Raw genomic sequence first — 23,941 nt, forward strand, 5'->3', positions numbered from 1 at the left:
AGTTGTCTCTTTGAATTTCTTCCTTTTTCGATTGCCATCTTTTTCCCAGTGATTCAAAGCTCTGTAGCCCCATCAGGAAGTAGATCCAGTCTGTGTAACGTCTCACTATATTGTCCACTGTTCATTAATTGGCATGGTGTCATCACTGTATTCATTTCCTGGGTACGGTTTTCCCAAAAGCACCTTTAGGTTTTTAAATTCATCGTTGCGATAGGGGATCCTTTGGGAAACCAGGTTCCGGACCATAGGCATTATAATAATAACAAAGGACAATACTCAGCGTTAATATTAATTTTGTTTCTTGTACTCACTTGAAGCAGCGTCCTCATTGTTATCTTATGCTGAGGGCATCATTATAGCCAAAGGCTATGCTGTGTGATTGTGAATGGATGGTACACCTGACTACTGAGCCAGACATATTGAGGTTCGCCTTGATCTATTGGCTTGTCCCCTTGTGTGTTATTTTTTTTATTTTTAATGTGATTCTCACAGAAGTCTTGAGCCTCCTCCTTGGCAGTGGAGAACGAGCGTGGTGTGTGTGTTCTGGAAGGTCAGGATGAGCCGGTGGTGGATGAGGCTGCATCTCAGATTTAGATTGCGTAGCTCTCACCTCGTTGTAGATCTCTCTCTGTTTTAGCAGTTCTCAGGTCTGGGTTAGATACTGATCCTCTTCTCTGCAAAGGTCACAGCCTTCCCCGATAACGATTCCAAGGCCAACAATTCAAGGAGAGATTGATTGCCCCCCCTTCTAATTTAGCCTGCGCTGTCACCAGATTATGGAGTCGTACCTCTGTCTCGTTGGCCTGCCTTCTCCAGACTTCACACTTTAGTTGAACAGGTTTCCACTTTAGGAGTGAGAAAGGCGAGTGATTCATTCAACGGCAGAGAGGTTATCTCCTCACGAACAATCTCTGGGATAGTAGCAGCCAGGTCTTTCTCTTGTTCTGGTGTTGACAGGTGCCATGTTCCCACAGGTGAATTGTGAACGGACAGACTGTGCTATCTGAAATAGACCTGCTCGTTTTTGTTCTTGTCATACAATGACTCTTCCACACCTTAAATATGGTGTTTACAATTCATCATTTTAGAAAACAAGTCAGTTAATTCCTATTCATTTTGCAAATGAAAGCCACGACAAGGCCACGTTGTTCAGTGCATGGCACCGGAATCGAAAGCCTCTTTATCTCCTGACAACATAGGTCATAGGTCAACCTATCAGCATCGTGTCCTGATATTTAACATCCTATCAGCATCGTGATATTTAACATCCTATCAGCATCGTGTCCTGATATTTAACATCCTATCAGCATCGTGTCCTGATATTTAACAACCTATCAGCATCGTGTCCTGATATGTAACATCCTATCAGCATCGTGTCCTGATATTTAACATCCTATCAGCATCGTGTCCTGATATTTAACATCCTATCAGCATCGTGTCCTGATATTTACATCATGTCCTGGTATGTAACATCCTATCAGCATCGTGTCCTGATATTTAACATCCTATCAGCATCGTGTCCTGATATTTAACATCCTATCAGCATCGTGTCCTGATATTTAACATCCTATCAGCATCGTGTCCTGATATTTACATCATGTCCTGGTATGTAACATCATGTCCTGATATTTAACATCCTATCAGCATCGTGTCCTGATATTTAACACCCTATCAGCATCATGTCCTGGTATGTAACATCCTGTCAACATCCTGTCCTGGTATGTAACATCCTGTCAACATCATGTCCTGGTATTTAACATCCTATCAGCATCGTGTCCTGATATTTACATCATGTCCTGGTATTTAACATCCTATCAACATCATGTCCTGGTATTTAACATCCTATCAGCATCGTGTCCTGATATGTAACATCCTATCAGCATCATGTCCTGATATTTAACATCCTATCAGCATCGTGTCCTGATATTTAACATCCTATCAGCATCGTGTCCTGATATTTAACATCCTATCAGCATCGTGTCCTGATATTTAACATCCTATCAGCATCGTGTCCTGATATGTAACATCCTATCAGCATCGTGTCCTGATATTTAACATCCTATCAGCATCGTGTCCTGATATTTAACATCCTATCAGCATCGTGTCCTGATATTTAACATCCTATCAGCATCGTGTCCTGATATTTAACATCCTATCAGCATCGATCGTGTCCTGATATTTAACATCCTATCAGCATCGTGTCCTGATATGTAACATCCTATCAGCATCGTGTCCTGATATGTAACATCCTATCAGCATCGTGTCCTGATATTTAACAACCTATCAGCATCGTGTCCTGATATTTAACATCCTATCAGCATCGTGTCCTGATATGTAACATCCTATCAGCATCGTGTCCTGATATTTAACATCCTATCAGCATCGTGTCCTGATATTTAACATCCTATCAGCATCGTGTCCTGATATTTAACATCCTATCAGCATCGTGTCCTGATATTTAACATCCTATCAGCATCATGTCCTGGTATGTAACATCGCATCGTGTCCTGATATTTAACATCCTATCAGCATCGTGTCCTGATATGTAACATCCTATCAGCAGCATCGTGTCCTGATATTTAACATCCTATCAGCATCGTGTCCTGATATTTAACATCCTGTCAGCATCGTGTCCTGATATTTAACATCCTATCAGCATCGTGTCCTGATATTTAACATCCTATCAGCATCGTGTCCTGATATTTAACATCCTATCAGCATCGTGTCCTGATATTTAACAACCTATCAGCATCGTGTCCTGATATTTCAACATCATCCTATCAGCATCGTGTCCTGATATTTAACATCCTATCAGCATCGTGTCCTGATATTTAACATCCTATCAGCATCGTGTCCTGATATTTAACATCCTATCAGCATCGTGTCCTGATATTTAACATCCTATCAGCATCGTGTCCTGATATTTAACATCCTATCAGCATCGTGTCCTGATATTTAACATCCTATCAGCATCGTGTCCTGATATTTAACATCCTATCAGCATCGTGTCCTGATATGTAACATCCTATCAGCATCGTGTCCTGATATTTAACATCCTATCAGCATCGTGTCCTGATATTTAACATCCTATCAGCATCGTGTCCTGATATTTACATCATGTCCTGGTATGTAACATCCTATCAGCATCGTGTCCTGATATTTAACATCCTATCAGCATCGTGTCCTGATATTTAACATCCTATCAGCATCGTGTCCTGATATTTAACATCCTATCAGCATCGTGTCCTGATATTTACATCATGTCCTGGTATGTAACATCATGTCCTGATATTTAACATCCTATCAGCATCGTGTCCTGATATTTAACACCCTATCAGCATCGTGTCCTGATATTTAACATCCTATCAGCATCGTGTCCTGATATGTAACATCCTATCAGCATCGTGTCCTGATATGTAACATCCTATCAGCATCGTGTCCTGATATGTAACATCATGTCCTGATATTTAACATCCTATCAGCATCATGTCCTGGTATGTAACATCATGTCCTGATATTTAACATCCTATCAGCATCGTGTCCTGATATGTAACATCCTATCAGCATCATGTCCTGATATTTAACATCCTATCAGCATCGTGTCCTGATATTTAACATCCTATCAGCATCGTGTCCTGATATTTAACATCCTATCAGCATCGTGTCCTGATATTTAACATCCTATCAGCATCGTGTCCTGATATTTAACATCCTATCAGCATCGTGTCCTGATATTTAACATCCTATCAGCATCGTGTCCTGATATTTAACATCCTATCAGCATCGTGTCCTGATATGTAACATCCTATCAGCATCGTGTCCTGATATTTAACATCCTATCAGCATCGTGTCCTGATATTTAACATCCTATCAGCATCGTGTCCTGATATTTAACATCCTATCAGCATCGTGTCCTGATATTTAACATCCTATCAGCATCGATCGTGTCCTGATATTTAACATCCTATCAGCATCGTGTCCTGATATGTAACATCCTATCAGCATCGTGTCCTGATATGTAACATCCTATCAGCATCGTGTCCTGATATTTAACAACCTATCAGCATCGTGTCCTGATATTTAACATCCTATCAGCATCGTGTCCTGATATGTAACATCCTATCAGCATCGTGTCCTGATATTTAACATCCTATCAGCATCGTGTCCTGATATTTAACATCCTATCAGCATCGTGTCCTGATATTTAACATCCTATCAGCATCGTGTCCTGATATTTAACATCCTATCAGCATCATGTCCTGGTATGTAACATCGTGTCCTGATATTTAACATCCTATCAGCATCGTGTCCTGATATGTAACATCCTATCAGCATCGTGTCCTGATATTTAACATCCTATCAGCATCGTGTCCTGATATTTAACATCCTGTCAGCATCGTGTCCTGATATTTAACATCCTATCAGCATCGTGTCCTGATATTTAACATCCTATCAGCATCGTGTCCTGATATTTAACATCCTATCAGCATCGTGTCCTGATATTTAACAACCTATCAGCATCGTGTCCTGATATTTAACATCCTATCAGCATCGTGTCCTGATATTTAACATCCTATCAGCATCGTGTCCTGATATTTAACATCCTATCAGCATCGTGTCCTGATATTTAACATCCTATCAGCATCGTGTCCTGATATTTAACATCCTATCAGCATCGTGTCCTGATATTTAACATCCTATCAGCATCGTGTCCTGATATGTAACATCCTATCAGCATCGTGTCCTGATATTTAACATCCTATCAGCATCGTGTCCTGATATTTAACATCCTATCAGCATCGTGTCCTGATATTTAACATCCTATCAGCATCGTGTCCTGATATTTAACATCCTATCAGCATCGTGTCCTGATATGTAACATCCTATCAGCATCGTGTCCTGATATGTAACATCCTATCAGCATCGTGTCCTGATATGTAACATCCTATCAGCATCGTGTCCTGATATGTAACATCCTATCAGCATCGTGTCCTGATATGTAACATCCTATCAGCATCATGTCCTGATATTTAACATCCTATCAGCATCGTGTCCTGATATGTAACATCCTATCAGCATCGTGTCCTGATATGTAACATCCTATCAGCATCGTGTCCTGATATGTAACATCCTATCAGCATCATGTCCTGATATTTAACATCCTATCAGCATCGTGTCCTGATATGTAACATCCTATCAGCATCGTGTCCTGATATTTAACATCCTATCAGCATCGTGTCCTGATATGTAACATCCTATCAGCATCGTGTCCTGATATTTAACATCCTATCAGCATCGTGTCCTGATATGTAACATCCTATCAGCATCGTGTCCTGATATTTAACATCCTATCAGCATCGTGTCCTGATATTTAACATCCTATCAGCATCGTGTCCTGATATTTGACATCCTATCAGCATCGTGTCCTGATATTTAACATCCTATCAGCATCGTGTCCTGATATTTACATCATGTCCTGGTATGTAACATCCTGTCAACATCATGTCCTGGTATGTAACATCCTGTCAACATCATGTCCTGGTATGTAACATCCTGTCAACATCATGTCCTGGTATGTAACATCCTGTCAACATCATGTCCTGGTATGTAACATCCTGTCAGCATCATGTCCTGGTATGTAACATCCTGTCAATATCATGTCCTGGTATGTAACATCCTGTCAGCATCATGTCCTGGTATGTAACATCCTGTCAATATCATGTCCTGGTATGTAACATCCTGTCCTGGTATTTAACATTCTGTCAGCATCATGTCCTGGTATGTAACATCCTGTCAACATCATGTCCTGGTATGTAACATCCTGTCAGCATCATGTCCTGGTATGTAACATCCTGTCAATATCATGTCCTGGTATGTAACATCCTGTCAACATCATGTCCTGGTATGTAACATCATGTCCTGGTATGTAACATCCTGTCAACATCATGTCCTGGTATGTAACATCCTGTCAGCATCATGTCCTGGTATGTAACATCCTGTCAACATCATGTCCTGGTATGTAACATCCTGTCAACATCATGTCCTGGTATGTAACATCATGTCCTGGTATGTAACATCCTGTCAATATCATGTCCTGGTATGTAACATCCTGTCAGCATCATGTCCTGGTATGTAACATCCTGTCAACATCATGTCCTGGTATGTAACATCCTGTCAACATCATGTCCTGGTATGTAACATCATGTCCTGGTATGTAACATCCTGTCAATATCATGTCCTGGTATGTAACATCCTGTCAGCATCATGTCCTGGTATGTAACATCCTGTCAACATCATGTCCTGGTATGTAACATCATGTCCTGGTATTTAACATCCTGTCAACATCATGTCCTGGTATGTAACATCCTGTCCTGGTATTTAACATCCTGTCAGCATCATGTCCTGGTATGTAACATCCTGTCAACATCATGTCCTGGTATGTAACATCCTGTCCTGGTATTTAACATCCTGTCAACATCATGTCCTGGTATGTAACATCCTGTCAGCATCATGTCCTGGTATGTAACATCCTGTCAGCATCATGTCCTGAGGCTGTAAACCTGCCTCTCCCTCAGTGGGAGATAAAGCTACTAGAGTTATCAGCATAGTGGTTAGTAGTTGCTATTTTTTTTTTTTTTTTACCTTTATTTTACTAGGCAAGTCAGTTAAGAACAAATTCTTATTTTCAATGACGTGTGTTAACTACCTGTTCAGGGGCAGAATGACAGATTTGTACCTTGTCAGCTCGGGGATTTGAACTTGAAACCTTCCGGTTACTTGTCCAACACTCTAACCACTAGGCTACCCTGCCGCCCCAAGTCCTGTGGGGCGGCAGGGTCCTGTAGTAGGGGATAGTAGTGGATAGTAGTGGATAGTAGTGGTTAGTAGTGGATAGTAGTGGTTAGTAGTGGATAGTAGTGGTTAGTAGTGGTTAGTAGTGGATAGTAGTGGTTAGTAGTGGTTAGTAGTGGATAGTAGTGGATAGTAGTGCTTAGTAGTGGTTAGTAGTGGATAGTAGTGGATAGTAGTGGTTAGTAGTGGATAGTAGTGGTTAGTAGTGGTTTGTAGTGGATAGTAGTGGATAGTAGTGGTTAGTAGTGGTTAGTAGTGGTTTGTAGTGGTTAGTAGGGGATAGTAGTGGATAGTAGTGGATAGTAGTGGTTAGTAGTGGTTAGTAGTGGTTAGTAGTGGATAGTAGTGGATAGTAGTGGATAGTAGTGGTTAGTAGTGGATAGTAGTGGTTAGTAGTGTTTAGTAGTGGATAGTAGTGGATAGTAGTGGATAGTAGTGGTTAGTAGTGGTTAGTAGTGGTTTGTAGTGGTTAGTAGTGGATAGTAGTGGATAGTAGTGGATAGTAGTGGTTAGTAGTGGATAGTAGTGGATAGTAGTGGTTAGTAGTGGATAGTAGTGGTTAGTAGTGGTTAGTAGTGGTTTGTAGTGGTTAGTAGGGGATAGTAGTGGATAGTAGTGGATAGTAGTGGATAGTAGTGGTTAATAGTGGTTAGTAGTGGTTTGTAGTGGTTAGTAGGGGATAGTAGTGGATAGTAGTGGATAGTAGTAGTTAGTAGTGGTTAGTAGTGGTTAGTAGTAGGGATAGTAGTAGTGGATAGTAGTGGATAGTAGTGGATAGTAGTGGTTAGTAGTATAGGTGGTTAGTAGTGGATAGTAGTGGTTATAGTGGTTAGTAGTGGATAGTAGTGGATAGTAGTGGTTAGTAGTGGATAGTAGTGGTTAGTAGTGGTTAGTAGTGGTTTGTAGTGGTTAGTAGTGGATAGTAGTGGATAGTAGTGGTTAGTAGTGGTTAGTAGTGGATAGTAGTGGTTAGTAGTGGTTAGTAGTGGTTTGTAGTGGTTAGTAGGGGATAGTAGTGGATAGTAGTGGATAGTAGTGGATAGTAGTGGTTAATAGTGGTTAGTAGTGGTTTGTAGTGGTTAGTAGGGGATAGTAGTGGATAGTAGTGGATAGTAGTGGTTAGTAGTGGTTAGTAGTGGTTAGTAGTGGTTAGTAGTGGATAGTAGTGGATAGTAGTGGTTAGTAGTGATAGTAGTGGTTATAGTGGTTTGTAGTGGTTAGTAGTGGATAGTAGTGGATAGTAGTGGTTAGTAGTGGTTAGTAGTGGATAGTAGTGGATAGTAGTGGTTAGTAGTGGATAGTAGTGGTTAGTAGTGGTTTGTAGTGGTTAGTAGGGGATAGTAGTGGATAGTAGTGGATAGTAGTGGATAGTAGTGGTTAATAGTGGTTAGTAGTGGTTTGTAGTGGTTAGTAGGGGATAGTAGTGGATAGTAGTGGATAGTAGTAGTTAGTAGTGGTTAGTAGTGGTTAGTAGAGGTGAGTAGTGGATAGTAGTGGATAGTAGTGGATAGTAGTGGTTAGTAATGGTTAGTAGTGGATAGTAGTGGTTATTAGTGGTTAGTAGTGGATAGTAGTGGATAGTAGTGGTTAGTAGTGTATAGTAGTGGTTAGTAGTGGTTAGTAGTGGTTAGTAGTGGATAGTAGTGGATAGTAGTGGTTAGTAGTGGTTAGTAGTGGATAGTAGTGGTTAGTAGTGGTTAGTAGTGGTTTGTAGTGGTTAGTAGGGGATAGTAGTGGATAGTAGTGGATAGTAGTGGATAGTAGTGGTTAGTAGTGGTTAGTAGTGGTTTGTAGTGGTTAGTAGGGGATAGTAGTGGATAGTAGTGGATAGTAGTGGTTAGTAGTGGTTAGTAGTGGTTAGTAGTGGTTAGTAGAGGTGAGTAGTGGATAGTAGTGGATAGTAGTGGATAGTAGTGGTTAGTAGTGGTTAGTAGTGGATAGTAGTGGTTAGTAGTGGATAGTAGTGGATAGTAGTGGTTAGTAGTGGATAGTAGTGGTTAGTAGTGGTTCGTAGTGGTTTGTAGTGGTTAGTAGTGGATAGTAGTGGATAGTGGTGGTTAGTGGTGGTTAGTAGTGGATAGTAGTGGATAGTAGTGGTTAGTAGTGGATAGTAGTGGTTAGTAGTGGTTAGTAGTGGTTTGTAGTGGTTAGTAGGGGATAGTAGTGGATAGTAGTGGATAGTAGTGGATAGTAGTGGTTAATAGTGGATAGTAGTGGATAGTAGTGGTTAGTAGTGGATAGTAGTGGATAGTAGTGGTTAGTGGTGGTTAGTAGTGGATAGTAGTGGATAGTAGTGGTTAGTAGTGGATAGTAGTGGATAGTAGTGGTTAGTAGTGGATAGTAGTGGTTAGTAGTGGTTAGTAGTGGTTTGTAGTGGTTAGTAGGGGATAGTAGTGGATAGTAGTTGATAGTAGTGGATAGTAGTGGTTAGTAGTGGTTCGTAGTGGTTCGTAGTGGTTAGTAGTGGATAGTAGTGGATAGTAGTGGTTAGTGGTGGTTAGTAGTGGATAGTAGTGGATAGTAGTGGTTAGTAGTGGATAGTAGTGGTTAGTAGTGGTTAGTAGTGGTTTGTAGTGGTTAGTAGGGGATAGTAGTGGATAGTAGTGGATAGTAGTGGATAGTAGTGGTTAATAGTGGTTAATAGTGGTTAGTAGTGGTTTGTAGTGGTTAGTAGGGGATAGTAGTGGATAGTAGTGGTTAGTAGTGGTTAGTAGTGGTTAGTAGTGGTTAGTAGAGGTGAGTAGTGGATAGTAGTGGATAGTAGTGGATAGTAGTGGTTAGTTGTGGTTAGTAGTGGATAGTAGTGGTTAGTAGTGGTTAGTAGTGGATAGTAGTGGATAGTAGTGGTTAGTAGTGGATAGTAGTGGTTAGTAGTGGTTTGTAGTGGTTAGTAGGGGATTGTAGTGGATAGTAGTGGATAGTAGTGGATAGTAGTGGTTAATAGGGGATAGTAGTGGTTAGTAGTGGTTAGTAGGGGATAGTAGTGGATAGTAGGGGATAGTAGTGGTTAGTATTGGATAGTAGTGGTTAATAGTGGTTAGTAGGGGATAGTAGTGGTTAGTAGTGGTTAGTAGGGGATAGTAGTGGATAGTAGGGGATAGTAGTGGTTAGTAGTGGATAGTAGTGGTTAGTAGTGGTTAGTAGAGGTGAGTAGTGGATAGTAGTGGATAGTAGTGGTTAATAGTGGATAGTAGGGGATAGTAGTGGTTAGTAGTGGATAGTAGTGGTTTGTAGTGGTTAGTAGGGGATAGTAGGGGATAGTAGTGGATAGTAGTGGATAGTAGTGGTTAGTAGTGGTTAGTAGTGGTTAGTACGGGATAGTAGTGGATAGTAGGGGATAGTAGTGGTTAGTAGTGGATAGTAGTGGTTAGTAGTGGTTAGTAGAGGTGAGTAGTGGATAGTAGTGGATAGTAGTGGTTAGTAGTGGATAGTAGGGGATAGTAGTGGTTAGTAGTGGATAGTAGTGGTTAGTAGTGGATAGTAGTGGTTCGTAGTGGATAGTAGTGGTTAGTAGTGGTTAGTAGTGGTTAGTAGTGGATAGTAGTGGTTAGTAGTGGATAGTAGTGGATAGTAGTGGTTTGTAGTGGTTAGTAGGGGATAGTAGTGGATAGGAGTGGTTAGTAGTGGTTAGTAGTGGATATTAGTGGTTAGTAGTGGATAGTAGGGGATAGTAGTGGTTAGTAGTGGTTAGTAGTGGTTAGCAGTTGTTAGTAGTGGTTAGTAGTCGCTCTGGATAAGAGCGTCTGCTAAATGACTTAAATGTAATGATGTAAATGTTAGTAGTGGATAGTAGTGGTTAGTAGTGGCTAGTAGTGGTTAGTAGTGGATAGTAGTGGTTAGTAGTGGTTAGTAGTGGTGAGTAGTGGAAAGTAGTATTTAGTAGTGGATAGTAGTGGATAGTAATGGTTAGTAGTGGATAGTAGTGGTTAGTAGTGGTTAGTAGTGGTTAGTAGTGGTGAGTAGTGGATAGTAGTGGTTAGTAGTGGATAGTAGTGGTTAGTAGTGGTTTGTAGTGGTGAGTAGTGGATAGTAGTGGTTAGTAGTGGATAGTAGTGGAAAGTAGTATTTAGTAGTGGATAGGAGTGGTTAGTAGTGGATAGTAATGGTTAGTAGTAGTAAGTAGTGGATAGTAGTGGTTAGTAGTGGTTAGTAGTGGTTTGTAGTGGTTAGTAGGGGATAGTAGTGGATAGTAGTGGAAAGTAGTATTTAGTAGTGGATAGTAGTGGTTAGTAGTGGATAGTAATGGTTAGTAGTAGTTAGTAGTGGATAGTAGTGGTTAGTAGGGGATAGTAGTGGATAGTAGTGGATAGTAGTGGTTAGTAGTTGATAGTAGTGGTTAGTAGTGGTTAGTAGGGGATAGTAGTGGTTAGTAGTGGTTAGTAGGGGATAGTAGTGGATAGTAGTGGATAGTAGTGGATAGTAGTGGTTAGTAGTGGATAGTAGTGGATAGTAGTGGATAGTAGTGGTTTGTAGTGGTTTGTAGGGGATAGTAGTGGTTAGTAGTGGTTAGTAGTGGATAGTAGTGGTTAGTAGTGGTTAGTAGTGGTTAGTAGTGGATAGTAGTGGATAGTAGTGGATAGTAGTGGTTTGTAGTGGTTAGTAGTGGTTAGTAGTGGTTAGTAGTTGATAGTAGTGGTTAGTAGTGGTTAGTAGTGGTTAGTAGCCATAACACAGAGGTCAAGAGAAGACATGCTCAGCCATCAGGGGTTTAGAGGTGTGTCCATTTTATTGCATCGATGAAAAGTGTAGAGAGATGGTCAGTGAGAGAGATCAAGAGAAAGACACAGAGAGTGAGACACACAGAGCGAGACACACGGAGATTGAAACACACAGAGAGTGAGCCACACAAAGAATGAGACATAGAGAGGGTTAAAGACAGACACAGAGAGAGTGAGACAGAATGAGACACAGAGAAAGGGAGACAAAGAGAGCGTGAGGCAGAGAGAGAGTGAGACATAGAGAGAGCGAGGCAGAGAGAACGAGTGAGGCAGAGAGAGAGAGTGAGACACAGAGAGAGTGAGGCAGATAGAGAGTGAGACATAGAGAGAGTGAGGCAGATAGAGAGTGAGGCAGAGAGAGTGAGGCAGAGAGAGAGAGAGCGGTAGAAAAGAGAGGTATAAAGACAGACACAGTGTGGGGATCAAGCCATCACTTGAAAAGTACCTAATCATGGCCCTGAGGATCAAAATGTTCCCGGAATGATAATGGACGAGAATGGAATCCCTGGTAACGGAGAACGTTCCAATTGGGTTTTCAACTTGGTTTAACAGCTCAGTGTTCTGGTCCATGTTGTCAGAGTCAACTGCAGATCCTGTGTGGCTCAGTTGGTAGGACACGGTGTTGTGGGTTTTATTCCCTCAGGTTGACCCATATGACAGTGTATGCACTCTAATGTAAGTATGAATGCAGATAGAAAAGTTGGGGAGAAACGTAGTTTAGAGTTGTGGTGTGTGCTTTCACGAAATCAGCTGATAAGGGGGTTGAAGATGAAAGGTATTGACATTCAGGAACATTCACGTACAGTAAATTACATGATAGGGAATTGTGTATATGAACTAAGAATGTGGTATGTTTATGAGGATGAATTAACTTTTCTCTCTCTCTCCCTCCCTCCTCTCTCTCTCTCTCTCTCCCTCCCTCCTCTCTCTCTCCCTCCTCTCTCCCCTCCCTCCCTCTCCCTCCCTCCTCTCTCTCTCCCTCCCTCCTCTCTCTCTCCCTCCCTCCTCTCTCTCTCCCTCCCTCCCTCCTCTCCCTCCCTCCCTCCTCTCTATCTCTCCTCCCTCCTCTCTCTCTCTCTCCCTCCCTCCTCTCTCTCTCCCTCTGCAGCCTGCCAGTCATCCTGTGCCACCTGTGAGAATGACTTTGAGTGCTCGTCCTGTGGGGGGTCCTTGCTATTAAACAACAGGCACTGCGTGGCCACCTGTGACCCGGGGTCCTACCAGGACCCCACTCAGTGCCTGCGTGAGTATCTTTTTATTGTTCGTAGCCTCACTAGAGAACGAGAGAAAGAAAGAGAAAGAGAGAGAGAAAGTAAAAAGAGAGAGAAAGGGAGAGAGAGAGACAGAAAGAGAGAGCAAGAGTTTAGAGAAATAGACAATTTGACCTTTATGGAGAGATGAACCCGGATAAAGGGTCCCCTAAGAAAGCTGGTCCTGGGGCTCTGTTTACAAACGCAAACAGACCCCACAGAGCCCCAGGACAGCAACACAATTAGACCCAACCTAATCATGAGAAAACAGAAATCGGAGTAGATAGTCAGAGCGAATTTATGAACGCTCTATCGATAGTTGTCGCAGTGACATCATGAACATTCTATTGAAATGGTTACTTGCATAGTGGAGTCTTTTGTTTAAACATGTACATGTAGCTAGCTAGCTAAACAATGAACCATAATACCAACATAATGTTACTACCCTGGATGAATCTGCAGGTAGCTAACCAACTAGTTTCAATTTTAGCTAGCTAGCTAACACTAGTCTATAACTAGCAATGCAAATGACTCTGAGATACAAATAAAATTACTACACAGATCATACACGTAATGTTAGCTTGCAAGCCAGCTATCTAACATTTGCTAGCTAGCTAAAAAGTATACTTTAACTTGAAATGAAAATGACTTTCTGACTAAATTAGAAACGTGTAATATCTGAAAAGGTAGCTAGCGAGACTATCTTACTCGTATACATGGATGGACGCTTCTCCCTCTCCGTCACGGTTGCCATGGTTGCCCTTAGTTTGAAGATGTCATCCGGAGACAGGTGTTTTATACAGCAGCCTTGTGTGTGTTCTCTTTTCGACTCCCTCTGCATATTTGCAGTCAAACGCCAGAATTGTCTCCACATCTTTAGCCATCATACTCTAATTCCACTGATTTCAAAATCCGGTCTCCCAGGAAGTGGAGAACAACACTTCTGTACTTCTTCTACGTGATATATATATTTTTTTAAAGCTGCGTGTTACCTAGACATGCTGACCAGCTCATGTTATAGACAAAAGCGTGCTACATGGCAGACCAATCCGAAATCATCTCTCGGCATGTCCAGCCCATCCATTATCTCAGACAATCATGGCCAGCAGCCAATCATGGCCAATCATGATGGCCAATATCATATCTATTGTGTGAAATACCACAGTGTGCCGTCACAGTAGCAAGAAAAGGGCAACCAGTGAAGAAGAAACAGCATTGTAAATACAACCCATATTTATGTTTGTTCATTTTTCCTTTTGTACTTTAATCGTTACAACACTGTATATTGATATAATTTGACAGTTGAAATATCTTGTAACTTTTGTGAGTGTCATTTTTTTTCTGTTTATTTCACTTTTTAAATTTTTATCTCCTTCACTTGGTTTGGCAACATATGTTTCCCATACCATTAAATCCCCTCTACATTGATATTAAGAGAGAGAGAGACTTGCTTTGGCAATGTAACATGTTTTTCCCATGCCAATAAAGCCTTTAAATTGAAATTGAGAGAGAGAGAGAAGGGGGAAATTAATATGGAAGAGAATATGCACTGCTGGCCAATTCGATATCCACAGATGACCATAGCTCTGTTGAGAGGGAGAGAGGGAGCGAGGAAGAGAGGGAGAGAGGAAGAGAGGGAGAGAGGAAGAGAGGAAGAGAGGGAGAGAGGAAGAGAGAGGGAGGAAGGGGGGGAGAGAGAGGGAGAGGGAGAGGGAGAGAGGGAGAGAGGGAGAGGGAGAGAGAGAGAGAGAGAGAGAGAGAGAGAGAGAGAGAAAGAGAGAGAGAGAGAGACTGTATTGTCGACCCACTAGACCACTAATTACTTTAGTTCAACACCTTAAAGACAGATGGGGTGACAGGGTAGCCTAGTGGTTAGAGCGTTGGACTAGTAACCGGTAGGTTACATGCTCTGCTACTTTGGTGAATAACAATAGATTTTCTTTTTTAAACCTAACGCTTTGCGCTGAATGTGTAGTTCGTAGATGTATATTTCATTAGCATAATCACTGTCTTACCTCAATAGCCACGAAATCCCTAGTTTGAAAGATGTTTTCTTGAAGATGCCTGCGCCATTTGGCCCCCCCACGACTCCTAGCAGTTCAAGCCAATGAGCTTCAGCCCCCCGCATTTGAGTGACAGCTAGCAATGTGATTGCAGGGCGGGCCCAACAACTCAGTGGACACAGCAGAGAGAGACAGAGCAATGACGTGGCACAATGTAGTACGCAATTTGTTTTGGGACCACATTCGCATTGCGAGTGCTACTTTTCAGAACGAGTGGCAATGAAGAAGTACAAAAAAAAGTACCCAATAATCTCTTTAATAAACATGGCCACGAGATGGGAATTGTCTCCCTCCGCTCAACGTTCCCTAATGGTCTATAAATCCACAGATTTTCTTGAAGCCCATTAGGCCGGATTAGACCGGGCTATCTCCAATACCATGCCTCATCTAGGGAGGACTGTGTGTGTGTGTGTGTGTGTGTGAGAGAGAGAGAGAGAGAGAGAGAGAGAAGGGAGTTTCTTGAGCTGTGAAGTGCTCATCCCTGATGTTGAGTGGCTATAAGTGATGCTAATACTATATGGGGTCTGAAATCTAGTGGAAACTGGTACAGTATGTTCTTCTTTAGCCCTTGTATATGGTATATCATATCTCATAGCCTGAATTAGATACTATTTCTACTTGAGCATGAATGTGCTTTGTATCATATTTCGGCAGAAGCACAATAATATAGAATACATGTTGTCATCAGTGGTTAGATAGGTGGTGCTATCCAAGGCTGTTGTCATCGGTGGTTAGATAGGTGGTGCTATCCAAGGCTGTTGTCATCGGTGGTTAGATAGGTGGTGCTATCCAATAGGTGGTGCTATCCAAGTTGTCATCGGTGGTTAGATAGGTGGTGCTATCCAAGGCATCGGTTTAGTCATCCAAGGTGGTTCGGTGGTTAGATAGGTGGTGCTATCCAAGGCTTGTTGTCATCGGTGGTTAGATAGGTGGTGCTATCCAAGGCTGTTGTCATCGGTGGTTAGATAGGTGGTGCTATCCAAGGCTGTTGTCATCGGTGGTTAGATAGGTGGTGCTATCCAGAGGCTGTAGGTGTCATCGGCTGTTGTCATCGGTGGTTAGATAGGTGGTGCTATCCAAGACGCATCGTTGTCATCGGTGGTTAGATAGGTGGTGCTATCCAAGGTGGTGCTGTTGTCATCGGTGGTTAGATAGGTGGTGCTATCCAAGGCTATCCAAGTTGTCATCGGTGGTTAGATAGGTGGTGCTATCCAAGGCTGTTGTCATCGGTGGTTAGATAGGTGGTGCTAGATAGGTGGTGCTATCCAAGGCTGTTGTCATCGGTGGTTAGATAGGTGGTGCTATCCAAGGCTGTTGTCATCGGTGGTTAGATAGGTGGTGCTATCCAAGGCTGTTGTCATCGGTGGTTAGATAGGTGGTGCTATCCAAGGCTGTTGTCATCGGTGGTTAGATAGGTGGTGCTATCCAAGGCTGTTGTCATCGGTGGTTAGATAGGTGGTGCTATCCAAGGCTGTTGTCATCGGTTGTCATCGGTGGTTAGATAGGTGGTGCTATCCAAGGCTGTTGTCATCGGTGGTTAGATAGGTGGTGCTATCCAAGGCTGTTGTCATCGGTGGTTAGATAGGTGGTGCTATCCAAGGCTGTTGTCATCGGTGGTTAGATAGGTGGTGCTATCCAAGACTGTTGTCATCGGTGGTTAGATAGGTGGTGCTATCCAAGGCTGTTGTCATCGGTGGTTAGATAGGTGGTGCTATCCAAGACCATCGGTGGTTAGATAGGTGGTGCTGGCTGTTGTCATCGGTGGTTAGATAGGTGGTGCTATCCAAGGCTGTTGTCATCGGTGGTTAGATAGGTGGTGCTATCCAAGGCTGTTGTCATCGGTGGTTAGATAGGTGGTGTTGTCATCGGTGGTTAGATCCAAGGCTGTTGTCATCGGTGGTTAGATAGGTGGTGTTGTCATCGGTGGTTATCCAAGGCTGTTGTCATCGGTGGTTAGATAGGTGGTGCTATCCAAGGCTGTTGTCATCGGTGGTTAGATAGGTGGTGCTCTCCAAGGCTGTTGTCATCGGTGGTTAGATAGGTGGTGCTATCCAAGGCTGTTGTCATCGGTGGTTAGATAGGTGGTGCTATCCAAGGCTGTTGTCATCGGTGGTTAGATAGGTGGTGCTATCCAAGGCTGTTGTCATCGGTGGTTAGATAGGTGGTGCTATCCAGATAGGTGGTGCTATCCAAGGTTGTTGTCATCGGTGGTTAGATAGGTGGTGCTATCCAAGGCTGTTGTCATCGGTGGTTAGATAGGTGGTGCTATCTGTTGTCATCCTATCCAAGACTGTTGTCATCGGTGGTTAGATAGATAGTGGTGCTATCCAAGGCTGTTGTCATCGGTGGTTAGATAGGTGGTGCTATCCAAGGCATCGGTTGTCATCGGTGGTTAGATAGGTGGTGCTATCCAAGGCTGTTGTCATCGGTGGTTAGATAGGTGGTGCTATCCAAGGCTGTTGTCATCGGTGGTTAGATAGGTGGTGCTATCCAAGGCTGTTGTCATCAGATAGGTGGTGCTATCCAAGTTTGTCATCGGTGGTTAGATAGGTGGTGCTATCCAAGGCTGTTGTCATCGGTGGTTAGATAGGTGGTGCTATCATCAAGGCTGTTGTCATCGGTGGTTAGATAGGTGGTTCTATCCAAGACTGTTGTCATCGGTGGTTAGATAGGTGGTGCTATCCAAGGCTGTTGTCATCGGTGGTTAGATAGATGTGGTTAGATAGGTGGTGCTATCCAAGGCTGTTGTCATCGGTGGTTAGATAGGTGGTGCTATCCAAGGCTGTTGTCATCGGTGGTTAGATAGGTGGTGCTATCCAAGGCTGTTGTCATCGGTGGTTGCTAGATAGATAGGTGGTGCTATCCAAGGCTGTTGTCATCGGTGGTTAGATAGGTGGTGCTATCCAAGGCTATCCAGGGTGGTGCTATCCAAGGCTGTTGTCATCGGTGGTTAGATAGGTGGTGCTATCCAAGGCTGTTGTCATCGGTGGTTAGATCGGTGGTTAGGTGGTGCTATCCAAGGCTGTTGTCATCGGTGGTTAGATTGGTGCTAGATATAGGTGGTGCTATCCAAGGCTGTTGTCATCGGTGGTTAGATAGGTGGTGCTATCCAAGATAGGTGGTGCTGTTGTCATCGGTGGTTAGATAGGTGGTGCAATCCAAGGCTGTTGTCATCGGTGGTTAGATAGGTGGTGCTATCCAAGGCTGTTGTCATCGGTGGTTAGATAGGTGGTGCTATCCAAGGCTGTTGTCATCGGTGGTTAGATAGGTGGTGCTATCCAAGGCTGTTGTCATCGGTGGTTAGATAGGTGGTGCTATCGGTGGTTAGATAGGTGGTGCTATCCAAGGCTGTTGTCATCCAAGGTGGTCATCGGTGGTTAGATAGGTGGTGCTATCCAAGGCTGTTGTCATCGATAGGTGGTTAAGATAGATAGGTGGTGCTATCCAAGGCTGTTGTCATCGGTGGTTAGATAGGTGGTGCTATCCAAGACTGTTGTCATCGGTGGTTAGATAGGTGGTGCTGTTGTCATCCAAGGCTGTTGTCATCGGTGGTTAGATAGGTGGTGCTATCCAAGGCTGTTGTCATCGGTGGTTAGATAGGTGGTGCTCGGTGGTTAGATCCAAGGCTGTTGTCATGTGGTTAGATCATCCAAGGCTGTGGTTTAGATAGGTGGTGCTATCCAAGGCTGTTGTCATCGGTGGTTAGATAGGTGGTGCTATCCAAGGCTGTTGTCATCGGTGGTTAGATAGGTGGTGCTATCCAAGGCTGTTGTCATCGGTGGTTAGATAGGTGGTGCTATCCAAGACTGTTGTCATCGGTGGTTAGATAGGTGGTGCTATCCAAGGCTGTTGTCATCGGTGGTTAGATAGGTGGTGCTATCCAAGGCTGTTGTCATCGGTGGTTAGATAGGTGGTGCTATCCAAGATAGGTGGTGCTGTTGTCATCGGTGGTTAGATAGGTGGTGCTATCCAAGGCTGTTGTCATCGGTGGTTAGATGGTTAGATAGGTGGTGCTATCCAGGTGGTGCAATCCAAGGCTGTTGTCATCGGTGGTTAGATAGGTGGTGCTATCCAAGGCTGTTGTCATCGGTGGTTAGATAGGTGGTGCTATCCAAGGCGGTTGTCATCGGTGGTTAGATAGGTGGTGCTATCCAAGGCTGTTGTCATCGGTGGTTAGATAGGTGGTGCTATCCAAGGCTGTTGTCATCGGTGGTTAGATAGGTGGTGCTATCCAAGGCTGTTGTCATCGGTGGTTAGATAGGTGGTGCTATCCAAGGCTCATCGTTTAGATAGGTGGTGCATCCAAGGTGGTTAGATAGGTGGTGCTATCCAAGGCTGTTGTCATCGGTGGTTAGATAGGTGGTGCTATCCAAGGCTGTTGTCATCGGTGGTTAGATAGGTGGTGCTATCCAAGGCTGTTGTCATCGGTGGTTAGATAGGTGGTGCTATCCAAGGCTGTTGTCATCGGTGGTTAGATAGGTGGTGCTATCCAAGGCTGTTGTCATCGGTGGTTAGATAGGTGGTGCTATCCAAGGCTGTTGTCATCGGTGGTTAGATAGGTGGTGCTATCCAGATAGGTGGTGCTGTTGTCATCGGTGGTTAGATAGGTGGTGCTATCCAAGGCTGTTGTCATCGTCATCGGTGGTTTAGATAGGTGGTGCTATCCAAGGCTGTTGTCATCGGTGGTTAGATAGGTGGTGCTATCCAAGGCTGTTGTCATCGTCATCGGTGGTCATCGGTGGTTAGATAGGTGGTGCTATCCAAGACTGTTGTCATCGGTGGTTAGATAGGTGGTGCTATCCAAGGCTGTTGTCATCGGTGGTTAGATAGGTGGTGCTATCCAAGGCTGTTGTCATCGGTGGTTATAGGTGGTGATAGGTGGTGCTATCCAAGGCTGTTGTCATCGGTGGTTAGATAGGTGGTGCTATCCAAGGCTGTTGTCATCGGTGGTTAGATAGGTGGTGCTATCCAAGGCTGTTGTCATCGGTGGTTAGATAGGTGGTGCTATCCAAGTGGTTAGATAGGTGGTGCTGTTGTCATCGGTGGTTAGATAGGTGGTGCTATCCAAGGCTGTTGTCATCGGTGGTTAGATAGGTGGTGCTATCCAAGGCTGTTGTCATCGGTGGTTAGATAGGTGGTGCTATCCAAGGCTGTTGTCATCGGTGGTTAGATAGGTGGTGCTATCCAAGGCTGTTGTCATCGGTGGTTAGATAGGTGGTGCTATCCAAGATAGGTGGTGCTGTTGTCATCGGTGGTTAGATAGGTGGTGCTATCCAAGGCTGTTGTCATCGGTGGTTAGATAGGTGGTGCTATCCAAGGCTGTTGTCATCGGGTGGTTAGATAGGTGGTGCTATCCAAGGCTGTTGTCATCGGTGGTTAGATAGGTGGTGCTATCCAAGTTTGTCATCGGTGGTTAGATAGGTGGTGCTATCCAAGGCTGTTGTCATCGGTGGTTAGATAGGTGGTGCTATCCAAGGCTGTTGTCATCGGTGGTTAGATAGGTGGTGCTATCCAAGGCTGTTGTCATCGGTGGTTAGATAGGTGGTGCTATCCAAGGCTGTTGTCATCGGTGGTTAGATAGGTGGTGCTATCCAAGGCTGTTGTCATCGGTGGTTAGATAGGTGGTGCTATCCAAGGCTGTTGTCATCGGTGGTTAGATAGGTGGTGCTATCCAAGGCTGTTGTCATCGGTGGTTAGATAGGTGGTGCTATCCAAGGCTGTTGTCATCGGTGGTTAGATAGGTGGTGCTATCCAAGATAGGTGGTGCTGTTGTCATCGGTGGTTAGATAGGTGGTGCTATCCAAGGCTGTTGTCATCGGTGGTTAGATAGGTGGTGCTATCCAAGGCTGTTGTCATCGGTGGTTAGATAGGTGGTGCTATCCAAGGCTGTTGTCATCGGTGGTTAGATAGGTGGTGCTATCCAAGGCTGTTGTCATCAAGATAGGTGGTGCTATCCAAGGTTTGTCATCGGTGGTTAGATAGGTGGTGCTATCCAAGGCTGTTGTCATCGGTGGTTAGATAGGTGGTGCTATCCAAGGCTGTTGTCATCGGTGGTTAGGGTGGTGCTATCCAAGGCTATCGGTGGTTAGATAGGTGGTGCTATCCAAGGCTGTTGTCATCGGTGGTTAGATAGGTGGTGCTATCCAAGGCTGTTGTCATCGGTGGTTAGATAGGTGGTGCTATCCAAGACTGAACAGAATTGTCTTGGGTTATTTCTTCTGGTTCTTTTGGGCGTGCTTGGAGTTAAAAAAACTAAGTTGGAGTTGGATTTTTTATGGATTTTATAGTAATGTCATTAAATCAATACCATTATCTTCTGAAGTGAAGGCTTGGTGTGATTATCGTTGCACCACGAAAGGGGTTTGTGTTTTACACAGTGGGCCGATAATGCCTCTCAACAATGGAGAATAAATTCCAATAGCTCAGTGAGAGATTCTCACCTCCTCCTGGGAGAGAGAGATATGAGTAACATTACTGTATGTAATCATCCCCATGGAAACAGGTGTTTCAGATATTTAAGTGAAAATGCCCGAGAATCCGGTGTTTGGAGGATATATTGACACGGATGTTGTTTGGCCCGAGTCGAGGGCCTGGCACACCGGCTTCTCGGGCATTATCACTTTTATACGGGTTACAACCTATTCAAATAATGATTGACATATTTTCATTAAAAACATTATTTGGATTAATTTATTCATACTATTTCATCCTTCCACAAGATATAGTCCCGACACTAATCTAGAGTTGCTAGAGATGCTGCAAATGTCGGAGAGACGGACGGAAAGGTTTACACAAATCTCCGCCGTTGAAAGCAAAATGTTAGTCTAAAGGAAACGTGACGAAATGTTTATATTTTTTTTATAGAACAGATCAAGTTCATAAATCGCCTGGCTGGGCTGATGAGACAGTGGATTGCGCAGTCAGATGGAACAGAGTAAATAGGAATTTTAACGTCATAGATTTAGCCATTTGGCAACTTGTGGAATAGACACAGGCTGGGTTGAGGTTTTAACCAATCAGCGTTCAGGATTAGACCCACCCGTTGTATAAAACAGAGTAACATTACTGTATGTTGTGGTCATCCCCAGAGACACTGACAGAGGATCTGTCAGGAGAGATTGTCACGACTGTCGTAAGGAGGAGACCAAGGCACAGCGTGGTAAGCGTACATTGATATTTAATAAAGAACGAAACACTGAACAAATGAACAAAATAACAAAACGATACATGAAGCTAATATGGATAGTGCAGCCAGGCAACTAAACGTAGAACAAGAACCCACAAACACAAAAAGGAAAATAGCAACCTAAATATGATCCCCAATCAGAGACAACGATAAACATCTGCCTCTGATTGGGAACCAATTCAGGCCACCACAGACATACATAATACCTAGACCTACCAAACCCATAGACATACAAAAAAACCTAGACAATACAACAACTAGCATACCCACCCTCGTCACACCCTGACCTAACCAAAATAATAAAGAAAACAGAGATATTAAAAGTCAGAGCGTGACAGAGATTTTATGTCTGTGACTGTGCAATAATTCACACCCAATTGAGCTTCCCTCGTGTGGCTTTACAGGGTTTCAGTATCCTCTGCAAGAATTACCGGAGCTGATGACTTTATACGAGACAAACAGAGAATAATTTGCTTGCCTGTGAGAGCCAGTGATATACAGTATAATCCCCTGTTAAACCTTTTCTACTATTCTACAATCTCATTTTTGTTGAATAAAAAAATAAAATAATGTTCTGTCTTTGGCATTGACCTCTTGAAGCCCCTTGAATTGAATTGAATTGACAGAGAGACAGAGACAGAGACAGAGAGAGAGAGAGAGAGAGAGAGAGAGACTTCTCTCTCTCTCTGTCTCTCTCTCTGTCTCCCTCTCTCTGTCTCTATCTCTCTCTCTCTGTCTCTCTATCTCTCTCTCTCTCTGTCTCTGTCTCTGTCTCTGTCTCTGTCTCTGTCTCTCTGTCAATTCAATTCAATTCAAGGGGCTTTATTGGCATGGGAAACGTGTTAACATTGCCAAAGCAAGTGAGGTAGATAATGTACAAAAGTGAAATAAAAACAATAAAAATTAGCAGTAAACATTACACATACAAAAGTCATATTATATATGTATATATTATTTACAGTGTTTTAACAATGTACAAATGGTTAAAGGACACAAGATAAAATAAATAAGCATAAATATGGGTTGTATTTACAATGGAGCGTGTTCTTCACTGGTTGCCCTTTTCTCGTGGCAACAGGTCACAAATCTTGCTGCTGTGATTCCACACTGTGGAATTTCACCCAGTAGATATGGGAGTTTATCATAATTGGATTTGTTTTCGAATTCTTTGTGGATCTGTGTAATCTGAGGGAAATATGTCTCTCTAATATGGTCATACATTGGGCAGGAGGTTAGGAAGTGCAGCTCAGTTTCCACCTCATTTTGTGGGCAGTGTGCACATAGCCTGTCTTCTCTTGAGAGCCATGTCTGCCTACAGCGGCCTTTCTCAATAGCAAGGCTATGCTCACTGAGTCTGTACATAGTGGTCAGGTATTCTGCCGCTGTGTACTCTCTGTTTAGGGCCAAATAGCATTCTAGTTTGCTTTGTTTTTTTGTTAATTCTTTCCAATGTGTCAAGTAATTATCTTTTTGTTTTCTCGTGATTTGGTTGGGTCTAATTGTGCTGCTGTCCTGCTGTCTGTGGGGTCTGTGTTTGTGAACAGAGCCCCAGGACCTGTCTCTGTCTCTCTCTCTCTCTGTCTCTCTGTGTGGTGTCTATGTCTCTCTCTCTCTCTCTGTCTCTGCCTCTCTCTCTCTCTCTCTCTCTCTCTCTCTCTCTCTCTCTCTCTCCTGTGCTCTCTTTTAGAAAAATATTTTCTCCCTTCCTCACTCTGTCTGTTATATCATTATTACATAAATTACTCTATATATGCACATAGGAGCACTCTGCAGATCAACTGGCTCTAGCTGCATAGCATAAAACACACACACACACACACACAGTCAGCGCTGTTACAAGAAGCGGGAAAATAAATGAAACATTCTGTACCA

The 23,941-nt window shown here is 43.3% G+C and overlaps 1 protein-coding gene across 1 annotated transcript in view; it reads left to right on the top strand.

Annotated features, from left to right (window-relative positions):
* Positions 1 to 23,941, top strand: part of LOC135510729 (extracellular matrix organizing protein FRAS1-like) — a 408,168-nt gene that overhangs the window by 170,082 nt on the left and 214,145 nt on the right. Inside the window, 1 exon segment of the mRNA XM_064931929.1 lies at positions 12,679 to 12,813. Within this exon segment, the coding sequence (XP_064788001.1) occupies positions 12,679 to 12,813 (135 nt within the window).

Source organism: Oncorhynchus masou, chromosome 1, assembly GCF_036934945.1.
Source record: "Oncorhynchus masou masou isolate Uvic2021 chromosome 1, UVic_Omas_1.1, whole genome shotgun sequence".
NCBI lineage: Eukaryota > Metazoa > Chordata > Actinopteri > Salmoniformes > Salmonidae > Oncorhynchus > Oncorhynchus masou.